This window comes from Pseudorasbora parva, chromosome 2, assembly GCF_024679245.1.
Source record: "Pseudorasbora parva isolate DD20220531a chromosome 2, ASM2467924v1, whole genome shotgun sequence".
Taxonomy (NCBI): Eukaryota; Metazoa; Chordata; class Actinopteri; order Cypriniformes; family Gobionidae; genus Pseudorasbora; species Pseudorasbora parva.
In genome coordinates this window covers 22,778,319-22,791,458 of record NC_090173.1, presented here as the reverse complement: position 1 = coordinate 22,791,458, position 13,140 = coordinate 22,778,319, and the positions used below count along the sequence as shown (strand labels likewise).

At 39.4% G+C, this 13,140-nt stretch overlaps 1 protein-coding gene across 1 annotated transcript in view; it reads left to right on the top strand.

Annotated features, from left to right (window-relative positions):
• The window catches only part of tanc2a (tetratricopeptide repeat, ankyrin repeat and coiled-coil containing 2a), a 180,278-nt gene extending 168,159 nt beyond the window's left edge, over positions 1-12,119 (top strand). The window contains exons 23-27 of the mRNA XM_067412541.1: positions 164-296; positions 4,622-4,713; positions 5,923-6,069; positions 7,671-7,771; positions 8,715-12,119. Coding sequence (XP_067268642.1) covers positions 164-296; positions 4,622-4,713; positions 5,923-6,069; positions 7,671-7,771; positions 8,715-10,623 — 2,382 coding nt within the window. The 3' untranslated portion in view covers positions 10,624-12,119. The remainder of the gene's footprint in view (positions 1-163; positions 297-4,621; positions 4,714-5,922; positions 6,070-7,670; positions 7,772-8,714) is intronic.
• Positions 12,120-13,140: the final 1,021 nt, after the last annotated feature.

The following is a 13,140-nucleotide window of genomic DNA, read 5'->3' as shown; positions in this document are numbered from 1 at the left end:
CATAGTCAACTAACTTTATGTAGATCTACTGTATTAAAATTTAAACCTTACTTTTCCACATTGTGACGCTAGCGTAAGCTTACGGTTCTGCACAGATATCACATAGGCGCTTGACAAGAGATACATACAATAAACCATAGCTCTGGTCTGGATGTGGTTTCAGGTGCAATATCTGGTGGATCATGGTGCGATGATCGAGCATGTGGACTACAGTGGCATGCGTCCGCTGGATCGTGCGGTTGGCTGCAGAAACACGTCAGTGGTGGTGGCACTGCTCAAGAAGGGTGCCAAGATAGGTAGGCTGGAAGGTTCTTACAGTAAAAAATAATGCTAATTTATGCACTTGTTTTAAAAGTACAATAATTTGCTGCGCTAAAAAGTAGATAGCTATATATCGAATTTCAGGTAGAGACCATTTGTCACAGTTTTCTTTGAAAATATATATATATATAATTTTTTTTTGTTTGTTTGTTTTTTTTCAGAGCAAACTGTGACAAATGGTCTCTATCTGAAATTCAACATATAGCTAATTTATGTATATTCAATTCATTTGGGGTTGTAATGCTGCGCTCCATTCAGCTTGTAAAGTCAGTCCACAGCTTCCTACTTGGAAAAATCCAATTAAAAAACACTTTAAGTTGGAAACTCTTGCTGAATTGTTTCTGACTGAATGATTTGCTCAGTGAGAAAAGAAAACAAGCTTTTCTGTTCATTCTAAAATGCCAGAGTCAAAACATTGCCTGACACACTGTTGCTTCTAAACATAAAGCATCTGATGTCGATTGCTAGCAACCATGAAGTTATCAAGAGTGGTTTGTCTGCATGCTCTAAAACACAACAAATGCATTACATTTAAAATGTAAAAAACAGAGAGCCATTGTGGCTTCTCAGTGGCTACAACTTTCATTTACATTCCTATTTATATTGTTCTCTTTAACACATGGAATGTAAAATCTGCTTTATTTGTAAATTGCACTTTTTACCTGCCAGTACTCGAGTCTTCAGTGTCTCAATCCTTCAGAAATCATACTATGAAGATATGGTACTCAAGAAACATTTCTTATATTTAATGGTGAAAACAGTCAAGCTGCTCAATTATTTTTGTGGAAAACGTGATAGAAAAAAAGCTTTTGTAATATTATGAATGTTTTTACTTTTACTTTGATCAATTAAATGCAACCTGACTGAACAAACATATTAATTCAAAGTACTTACTACCGACAGCAATAGTAGTGAATGATGGTATGAGACATCTTCTGAGTGTCAGGCAGTGGATCTGGTTGTATGTTCAGAATATCTCACAATCACATTTGGATGAAACGCAGCATAGATTCCAAAAGTTATACCTTGAATAAATGCATTCGGAATGTAAGCAGCACATCCATTGAATATCATATGAAATTAGCTTCACATTTAGATGTCTTTCTCCTTCATACTCCTCCCTGTCACCTCAGTCATCCTAGTCTAACCCTCCACAGAACTGCAGAACTCCACTGATCTGCAGCTGATTGTTGCTTTTGCTAACGTTGCTGCTTGCCATGGCTTCTCACGGCTGATCTTCCTTGTTCTTCCTTTCACGTCACCCTTAACCACAACTATCAATCTTTCTTTTTCTTCCCTTGACTCTCTATCACACTCTCTGTTTCCTGTTTTCATATACCTTTGCTCTCTGTCTGATATGGACGCCCCTCCCATGATGCTTCACTCTGCCCTAATAACCTGTCACCCTTTCACTCGTGACCCTTCCCACCTCTTCTCTCCTCGTAACCAGGATGTCAGACACTCCCCACCCGTGCTCGAGGTAAAACGCAGACCTTTGTCCCCATCTGCCATTTTTGACTGTGTCCCTTCATCTTGTTACCCGTGTGGTCCCTTCTCCATTGACCGGGTCTGATAGTGTTTTGGATGCCCAAATGTGAACACCATATTCATATCACAAATCTTGGAAAGAGCTGCTGTCAGCCATAAACATGGGTTATTTTTTGTGTAATCTTGTACTGCTGCAAAAACTGATGGTAGACGTGGATCTGTTCGTTCATTCTGTCGGCTTGCATGGTTGCATGTAGGAAAAGGTGTTGCATTTTGGCATGATGCTGCAGAATTTTTGTGGTATGTTGGGGACATAAACACAGAATGCATTCTTGCACTGCTTTGTAACTTTTTTCATCTTTGACCGTTTTTTAATGCATTTTTCTAGTGTTGCATTTTTATGATGCTATATCGCATTAAAATTTTAAACTCACCTCGAGATGCTGTATAGTGACACTTTTTGCTGTTTTGCAGCATCTTGCGCTATAAGCATCACATTTTAAGATGTTGTGTTAAGGTAAATACGTATCTTGAGATGCTGTGTAGTGACACTTTTTGCTGTTTATCAGCATCGTGTTCCATTAGCATTGCAAATAGAAGTTAAAACTCATTGAGATGCTGTATTGTGATGTTTTTTGTAGCATCTTATGTCATTAGCATCACAAATAAAGATGCTGTGTCAAGTTTAAAGAACACGGCAAAAACACCAGTGTAAAAATAACTCTTCAGAGTTTGAGTCCACACTTAAGAAGGTTAAAGAAACTATGTTAAAGTTAGAGATAATTAAGTTATTGTGTAAGGATTGGCCATTAGTGATGAACACCTGTTGTTAATCATTAAAGGGAAGAGTTACCTTTTTAGGTCACTATTATGGTGATGAGTGTTTGCTATTTAGTTTTTAATATTAGATTGTGTCTGAGACAAACCAAGAGGAAATGTATCCAAACCAGGTGTTGTTGATTATGTTGTGACATAAATATAATCAAAGATTGGGCTACGAATGATCTCAGTTAACTAAATGATTATTATAGACATTTTCTTTGTGCTTTCTTTGCCACAATTTTTTATAAACACAGTTAAAGCAGACAGGAAAAAATAATGTTTTAAAAGTAAAAGTCAAAAGCTCAACTAAAGAAAACATCATTATAGTGACTGTTCCCTTCAGTAAATAAACTTGTTAACAGCAGGTGTTCATCACTAATTGTCGATCACAACTCAATCTTTTAAATATCTCATTATCTTTAACACTGCTTCAAAGTTATTTTTAACACAATGTGAAGTGTGAGTGTGGAGTCAAATAAACTCTGAGTAGTGTTAATTTAACATTTTTTTTTCTGTGAAGTTAAAACGCTTTAAGATGCTGTATTGTGATTACTTTTGTAGCTTATTGTTCCATTAGCATTACAAATAAAAATGCTGTGTCAAGTTAAAACCCATCTTGAGATGCTGAAGTGGCGTGTTTTGCAGCATCTTGTTCCATTAACATCACAAATAAACATGCTGTATCAAATTATAAGAAGTTAAAACTCCTTGATATGTTGTATCGTGATGCTTTTTGTAGCATCTTGTGCCATTAGCATCACAATCAAAGATGCTGTGTCAAGTTAAAACTCCTCAAGATGCTGTTTTGTGATGTTTTTGTAGCATCTTGTTCCATTAGCATTACAAATTATGATGCTGTGTCAATTTAAAATAAGTTAAAACAACATGAGAGGCTGTATTATGATTATTTTTAGCATATTGTGCCATTAGCATCACAAATAAAGATGCTGTGTCAAGTTAAAAGAAGTTAAAACTCCTCGAGATGTTGAAGGATGCATTTTTTTAAAATCCTTTGTGCTGTTGCATTGTGATGGACGTCTTTTAGTGTTGCGTGCAACTGCTTTTTATTTGCGTTGCATTTTAATAGGATGGATTTTTTTTTACCTATGTTCTCGTGTCATCATGTGTCATCAGTTTTTTTAGACGCTGTGGTTTTTTGAAAATCCTGTTGTGATGTAACATTCAGATGCACTGCTGTTTATAATGGATGTCTTTAAATAACTGCAACATGACTCGTTTTTTTGTATCACTTGCCTTTAGCTTTATCAAGTGGCAAGTTAAAAACATGTCTTGAGAATTCTCTGAATTCTCTCCGTTTCTGTTGTGCTGCAATTCTGTATTGCGTCTAGCCAATTTTAAAAGCATTTTTTAAAAGAATGGATTCTGTGTGAACAACCCCTTCATTTTTTCCCACAGTTTGGCTTTTTCAGGCTACTGGCCAGTTTGCTAACTGATTCCGTGCTCATTAGTTTGTCCTCAATTGCGCCTTGCATGAATTGCTCTAAATCACTGCCTGCCTGCATACTGCAACTGGCTGCCCATGGCGAAATCTACAGCTCTAATAGACCCCTATCAATCTCTTATTCCCACCCTCCCTCTACTGTACATTAAGTCCAAACCAGTAGAAACACTTGACCTCGGTTCAGGCTGTCCACAGCGTGCTCAAACATGCTGACCACAAGTTCAGTAGCTGTTGGATTCAAATGTTTGTATTGCCAGTATAAACCTATTTCAATTTCGGCAAGGTATAAACAGCCAAGCTGCTCGTGATTCGTTTCTTTCTTTTTTTTAAATCTGGTGTGTTGCCATGGCTTTTTGTGATATCCAAAAATTGTTTGTAGACTTTGCCTCCTTTTTAAGCAAGATATCCTGGCAGCCTGCTTGTTCCTTTGTGTCCCTCAGAGATTAGCAAGCTACTTTGTGTACAAATGGACTATCAGTCTGTGGTGACACTTTGCTTTTCCTATTTTTCATGCTCTATTGAACTTAGGTCCTGCAACATGGGCAATGGCCACATCCAAACCTGATATTATGATTGTTCTGCTGAGCAAACTGATAGAGGAAGGAGATAGTTTCTACAAGGTGAGGGGCTTTTATTTGAATTATTACTATACACAATGATTAGAATATTCAGCTGAAGAAATTAATTTTTTCACATTACACTGTCACAAAAAAAGGTACATTGCTGTCACTGGGGCGTACAAAACCAAAAAGGTACTACTATGTACATTTAAGGTACTAATATGCACTCTTAAAGTACTGATATGTACCTTTTAAGGTACTTATATGTACCATTTAGGGGTGTACAAGTAAGGTACAAAGATGTACCTTTTCATTTTTGTACCTTAGGGTACCGCCCCAGTGACAGCACTGTAGCTTTTTTTCTTTGTAGGAATACGCTGTCAATAGTAATATACAGTGTTAGGTGTAATGCATTACTAAGTAATTAGAGTAATTTATTTATCCCTTGAAAAAGTATGGGATTACTCTTTCTGTAATTTAATTACAGTTACTTCTGATGTAATTGCATTAAATACTGTATAGACTATAGAACTACTCTATGTAAAACAATAGTGGCTTTTTAGCGTCAAAATTTAAAACAAAAAAGTATGCTTTTAAAGGGTTAGTTCACCCAAAAAGGAAAATTCTGTCATTAATTACTTACCCTAATGTCGTTCGACACCCGTAAGACCTGCGTTCATCTTCAAAACACAAATGAAGATATTTTTGTTGAAATCCGATGGCTCAGAAAGGCCTTCATTGACACCAATGTCATTTCCTCTCTCAAGACCCATAAAGGCACTAAAGACGTTGTTACAAAGTAGATTCATAACCATTCAAATCTTTGTTTTGAATTCTGCCTGTCACTATATAAGTCGTTATTTAGGTTTTTTTCGCACACAAACTATTCTCATCGCTTCATAAAATGATTGTAGAGCCACTGTAGTGAGATGGGCTTTGTAACGACGTCTTTAGTGCCTTTATGGGTCTTGAGAGAGGAAATGATATTGGTGTCAATGAAGGCCTTTCTGAGCCATCAGATTTCAACACATATATCTTCATTTGTGTTCTGAAGATGAACAGAGGTCTTACGGGTGTCGAAAGACATGAGGGTAAGTAATTAATGACAGAATTTTCATTTTTGGGTGAACTAACCCTTTAATGTACTTTGCTTCAGAGTTGTATGTCGTATAGCATTTGTTTTTATTAAGATACATCATAATCATATATTTAATCATATATAATCATAAATTATTATAATTGAGAAGAAAAAATGTCTTGCAAAACCAGAAAGGAAAGGTGAAAGAAGCAGCCCAACGCTACCAGTATGCCCTGAAGAAGTTCCCACGAGAGGGTTTCACAGAGGACCTGAAGACCTTCCGCGAGCTCAAAGTCTCTCTGCTGCTCAACCTCTCCCGCTGCCGGAGGAAAATGAATGTGAGTCCAAAGCACTCCGTTTCTTAAAACTCTCGTCCTTCTGTCTCTCTTCACTCATAGCGACGTTATGAGGAAGAACTGAGATTGACCTGACGACATTAATCTAGTTTGATCACCCTATGTAAAAGGACTTTTCGACTTGAAATTTTCATTTTCGGTCATTCTAACCGACTGATAATTTTTTCCTAGGTGTATTGATAGTCTGTTTGTTAAGGATATGGCATTACAGAAAAAGGATTGCAGGGCAAAATCCAAAATGGAGTTAGTGGTGCTGTTGAGTTACGACACGTGATTCCAGCATCCACTGATAACTCTGTCTGCTTGGTCCTGTGCTAAAACAGCCTTGTCAACATTTTCATTCAGTGCATTATTCAAATATTGTGTAATTATTTATGCGATTGTGTTTATTTACCTTTCAAATTATTTGCAATGGTTTATATTATATTTGTGGTATGCAGTATTCTGGGTAGAACACATATTTTTCTCTTGATTTTTTATTTAATTCTTAACAGCTTTATTTATTTTTTTTCTCCCTTTTGTAGCACTTTGAGATTTTCTTTAAAATGTAAAGTGCTTTATAAATAAAATGTAATATTATTATATTTAACTTCAATGAAAAATTTAAAAGATTGAAAATTGGACATTAAAAAAAATTCCATCTGGACAAAATATGACAAATATGGTGTCTACCCAAACTAATGTCAATGATATGCTGTACTCCAATGTCAATATGTTTAAAAAAGCAGCTAGTATTGTAAATCATCTTGTTTATAAGCATATATGCAGTGGCGACTTACCTAATCAACAAACTGCATGTATTAGTTTTGTGTTTGGTCTGTTTTCCTAATTGCTTTTGAAAACACTTCAGACCAAAGCAGAAAAAAAGGATTTTAAAGACAGTATTGCTGTATTAAGAAACATTTTGATCTTCCTATTTATGTTTATTTTTTTCACCTTATTGCCATAATTACATTATTTCTCATTTTCCTCTGAATGAAGAAATTCTCTTGAAAGCTCTCTATACACTCAGCCCATGCTGTAATTTATCTTCCCATCACAATCTCATCCCTGTTTCGGTTTGATTTGTTGGTTCATTGGGTATTTCTGACATTTGTTGGATTTGTTTAAGAGTTAGGTTTAGTACAGGTGGAGGTTCAAGCTGCCACGGTGCATCTTCCCATTGTCTCTGTAGAGCATATATTTGTGTGTGTCAGCACATTTTATAAGTGTGTACGTGCATTTTCATAATTGTATGTCTGTTTATCATATTTGCACTAATGGTGCTCAAAATATGTTTATTTTTGGAGTTTATTTTTGTAATAATCAGTGTTCACATCCTCATATAAGTGTGACATGTTCACGTCCAACATGAGTTTGTGTGCGTCAATGATGTAAGAGAGTGTGTCTGTGTATATTTGTATGCATGTCCGCATGCCCGTATGCACATACGTGTGTGTGTGTGTGTGTGTGTGTGTGTGTGTGTGTGTGTGTGTGTGTGTGTGTGTGTGTGTGTGTGTGTGTGTGTGTGTGTGTGTGTGTGTCCTCCCTCTGACCTCATGTACGGCTCAGTGTATGACTGTTGGTCCTGTTGTTGCTTGCAGGACTTTGGGATGGCGGAGGAGTTTGCCTCCAAGGCACTAGAGTTGAAACCCAAATCCTATGAAGCCTATTACGCACGAGCCCGTGCCAAGCGCAGCAGCAGGTAACCGTAGCAACCAACAGGCAGGACAGCCTATAAAACACATTCTGTCTAGCACAGATAAAGTGCTGACAGATCATGACCCAAACTGGCCAAATGTGTTTCGATTGGTTGACGTAGTGCTAAGCTAGAGTTTCAAGATAGAAGTCAATTTTTAGCCCCTTGACTTCTCCCTCATTAGTTGACAACATCAGGATTAGACCTGTTCTTCATACTTCATGTTGTGTTGAACAATCAGATTATTTTTCCTCAGAATGTCCATCATTCATATTTTATTCCTTTTTTCTCTTTTGATCAACTTGCTTTGTTTTGGAAAATCTTTTTTTGGGGGGGTGGGGGGCGTGGTGTATGATTTTGATTGGTAAAATGATTAAAGGTAATATTTCAAAACAAGTTAAGCTTGACATCTACAGTGAAAGTCTATGGGCATCCCAGAAGAAATCTGTTTTTCTCAAAACACTTTTTCTCAAAACACAAAACAAATTTGTTTCGGTATAGTATTATTTCATATTTTTGATCGTTATTGGGATTACTGTTTTAGGCAAATTAACGTCTGTTTATGCACTGCGGACAATTCCTGTGAGTGAATTTTTCCGTTGATGTTCTTGCGCATATATATATATATATATATATATATATATATATATATATATATATATATATAAAACCTGTTGAAGGTCACTGACCCATAGCCCATAGACTTCCACTGTAAGTGCATTACTATAAATGATTTTACAAACTAAGAAACGATTCATAAGTTATCTGTCCGGTAATTTACAATGAACCACTTCTATGCTGTTTGCAAGGATGAATTTACATTGAACCCAGAATATCCCTTTAGCAGTAGTCGTTTCTCAGTCTTTAACAAGCAAATTTCTTTCTTTCTCTCTTCCTACTGCTATATTCCACCTTCCTGCTCTCTCATTCCTTGTCTCCCTTGCTGTAGGCAATTCCACGCAGCCCTGGAGGACCTGAGTGAAGCTGTGCGTCTGTGTCCCAATAACCGCGAGATCCAGCGCCTGCTGCAACGCGTGGAAGAAGAGTGTCGTCAGGTTGAAGAGCAACAGGAGCTGGATCCTCCTCCTTCCCCTCCCCGCGATCAAGCCCCATCGATGATCCCGCCTCCACCAATGGAGCCCCATATTTCAGACATGGAGCCTGTCCAGGACTTGTTTGAGGAGGAGGACGATTACCTTGAGCGGGATTTGGATGGCCTTCCGATTGGTGTTCCTGCTGAGCCCCACGCTATTCCATCGGGACTTCCAGTCATTCAGAACATGCCTCCATCTCCTAGCCATCATGAGTCGCCCTACTTGGGTCAAGCATATGACCTTCGCCCCAGCCCGCCTTCAATGTCCTCTCCTACACGGCAAGGCTACCAATCCACCTCCCCGTCGCTTTCTCCAACGCACCAGAGCTCCCACTTCCGGCCCAGTCCCCCTCATCAGGCCTCCTACCACTTCAGCCCTCCACCATCCCCATTACGCCGTGGACCACAGTATCGTGCCAGTCCCACCTCTGAGGGAGTTGCCATGTACCGTCCCCAGTCTGCCTCTGCAGGACGCTACCAGCAGGACCAACTTGCAGGACGACCCAAGTCCCCTCTGTCCAAGATGAGCAGCCAACGTTCATTCCAGTTTTCCCAACAGACTTCCCAGCCATCACAACAAAGCCAGTGGTTGCAGCCAGCTAAGGCACAGATTGTCCGCACCAACCAGCCCAGCACTGCGGTACACTCCAGTGCCGTACTGGGTAGTAGTGCGTACAGTCAGATTGCTCACTCGATGAGTGCCCGCTGCCCAGGTGACATGGATGAAGTCGGGGATGGAGGATACTCATCCTCCCTTCAACCTCAGAGCAGTCTGAGTGCAGGGGCCTTGTACCAGCGTGCCATCAGCATGGATCCTGGCCTTGTGGAGGATGATCTTCCCCACAGGCCCTCCTCTGCCTACAGACCCAGTCCTGGAGGTGTTCGCTACGGTCAGACTCCGCAGATCAGCCGCAGTCAGTCAACCGCCTACTATCCAGTCTCACCCCACGAAATGGAGCGACAGGTGACGCTAGGTTCACCTGAGAATCTTCACGCACACCGACGTCCGGTCAGTGCCAATAGCGTAGAACCCAAACAGCACCCACCGGCTCCACGCCCTCTCATTCACTCCCACAGTACAGGTCTACGCTTCTCTCCATCCAGCAACAGTTTGGTGGCAGGTTCTGCTGCTAATCTAGGCCCAGGGTTCAGGGCATCAGCTTCCGCTCAGCAAATGGAGATACCCCTAAAGATTTCCTATGAAGGAAGCTTCCATGATGAGCTTTCAACGATGTCACCCCCACAAGGCACAGAATTCCGAGTGGTGGGTGGCACATATCCAGGAGAGGCCCTTCGCTCCCGCAACACGCCTTTCATGGGCATCATAGACAAGACTGCACGGACTCAGCAGTACCTTCAGCAGCAGCCTTCACTTGCATCATCCTCTGGTTCTCGACCCTGGACTGTTTCTTCTCTGGATACAGTGGTGAACAGTCCAGCCACTTCCCCAAGCAACATGGGATACGGGCAGCAAACGACACCCCTCAGCCATATTGCCTACTACAACCGCACCAACAACGCTCATAATGGGCACCTAATGGATGATGATTTCTACGCCAACCCTCCCGGTGTGACGCGGGACCGGGCGGACGCTATGGGCAGAGTTAGCCAGGTTCCCACATACCCAGATGTGAAAGTGGCACGAACTCTACCAGTTTCCCAGGCCTACCAGGACAATGAGTATAGGCAGATGTCTCGCAATGAAAGGCAAGGCCCAACCTCACCCATTAAACCAAAGAGACCTTTTGTGGAGTCTAATGTATAAGAAGAAAGAGTCAGTGTGCAAGATTTATTAGAACATTCCAGAAGAATAGCTAACATGTTGAACATCTTATCTCTCCATATTTTTTTTTGTCCTATATCTTGATGATGAAAATACTGACCTGATGGGGTGAATTCCACTTATGTGAAGTGAATCTAGCATGTACAAGTTATGAAAGCATCAAGATCGATTGGAGTAAAAGTAGGCCTGTGTCACTGCTGTACACCAATCTTCTACTTTTCTGTACCTTCCAAGTGGGCGGCTACTCAGTGCCAGCCATGGACACATTGCCCTCTGGACCAGTTGTCCCCACTTTTGTCCCCACTCAGACCAGTAATAATCCCTGAGAATCCTGCTGTGTCTTGAGTTGAAAATGTACCTGAAATATTCCAATATTGCTTAAGCAAAAAAATAATATTTAACATTTTAAGTTATGTTTGTAAAAAAAAAAAATATATATATGTATATCGAAATTTCAATGCAGTTGTGTTTTTCAGTTTGCCTTTAGTTCCTAAGTTGACAGCAATGTGAAATATTTTTAGACTTTTATGGGCATTTTTATTTTTGTCAACAGGTTACAATGGTCAACAGGATTGCTGCAAATATATGTAGTGTTTGGTTAGTCATTTGCTCATGGGACGTAGCATCAAGGTGATCAGCCATTAATTTACTTAGTCAAACCATTAAACCAGAATTTGTCTTTTCCAAAGAAACTTTTCTCATGGGAAATAGGCGTGCTCCGCATGCTCCTATCCATTGTTTTGAGAGTTTATTTGTGCACTGAAACAGTCACATACTGTAAGTTGTGAATCTGTTTGCCTTCATGTTTGCCTCATTATACTATTGGAAGGTCAGGCACTTTTTTATGGATGTCTTGATGGTATATTTTGGGAGGATGGCAGCGAGTCTGATTCACTCACTGGATCTGGCTTTACCAATCAATGTCAACTGCTGTTGAAAAAGAGCAGGTCTTTTGCAGTTTTGCAATTTTTGTTTCTTTTAGAAAAACATACGGTGCACTCCTAGTTGACCTGGAATACTGCTTACTGTACAAGTCTTTGTATTTAACTATTTGTTTTCCTTTTGTATGACCGAAATGTACATGGCTGTAAATAATGTGCTGAACTAGAACGCATGCTCTCTGCTAATACACAAACCTGAGTGTGGTTTTATGTATGAGGGAAAAGACTGTCGCACAATATAATTCCTCGTTTCCCTTGTTAGACAAAAAAATAACTGAAGTTTTGGTTTTGTATGTAATTTGTTTTAATATTTTGGTTTTGTTTATAACTTGGCTTGCGAAGGAGGATTCATTGTAAATTGTTTGTAAATGTGAGCTGTGACGTTTTGCTGGAAAGGAAAATCAGAAACGTGAATGAGGACTTTTTATCCGATTACACGATTGTAAACACTACAATCATCTGTATGTATGAGGGAAATAATGAGCTTATTTAAAAAAAAAAATACCACTTTAAAGAAAATCAAGGTGAAGTAATTTACCACTGAGTCAAACTTATTTCTCATGAATTTATTATGGTTAAAAACTTTGTGTAGTGTACATCCTTAAATCACAACTTTTAAATCAAGCATTATGAACATGCACTGATATTTTATATCAAATAGAAACCAGTGATAGAAATATTGCGAATACACTTGCAACAGACAAATACACCAACGAAAATACAGTACAAGGGCATACGCAGAACTGCACATACTGAGTGTGTGAGAGAAATTACTAATCAATTATTTTAATTTAATTACTATTCCCTTGAAAAATTAAAGTATGGGATGTAATTGCATTATAATTATAACTAATAATGAGCCACCCGGAATTAAGAGTCATTTCATTACTATCCTTGTAAAGTTCAACTGGTCAAGGTTTATATTAGATTTAAAAAGTAATAAGTAATGCATTAACTTTGGTGCGTGGGTATATATATATAAATAAAATACGATCAGGTACAGGTATAGCATTATGACCACTCACAGATAAGGTGAAAAACAGTGATTATCTCTTCATCATGGCACCTTTTAGTGGGTAGGATATATATTCGCATTCGCATCAGAACTGGACCATGGAGCAATGGAAGAAGATGGCCTGGTCTAATGAATCACACTTTCTTTACATCACATGGATGGCCATGTGCATGTGGGTCACTTACCTGAGGAACACATGGCACCAGGATGCACTATGGGAAGAAGCCAGGCCGGCGGAGGCAGTGTGATGCTTTGGGCAATGTTCGTCTGAGAAACCTGGGGTCCGGCCATCCATGTGGATGATACTTTGACACGTACCACCTACCTAAACATTGTTGCTGACCATGTATACCTTTTTATGGAAATGGTATTCCCTGGTGGCTGTGAAGTCCTCTCCACCTATTACTGGTGTGTGGTGAGCACCTTGGCTCCGTTGTACTGTGGCTGCTGTCGTATCATCCAAGTGGATGCTGCACACTGGTGGTGGTTTAGGAGAGACCCCTGACATGAGTGTGAAGCGCTTTGGGTGTACAGTAAAACATG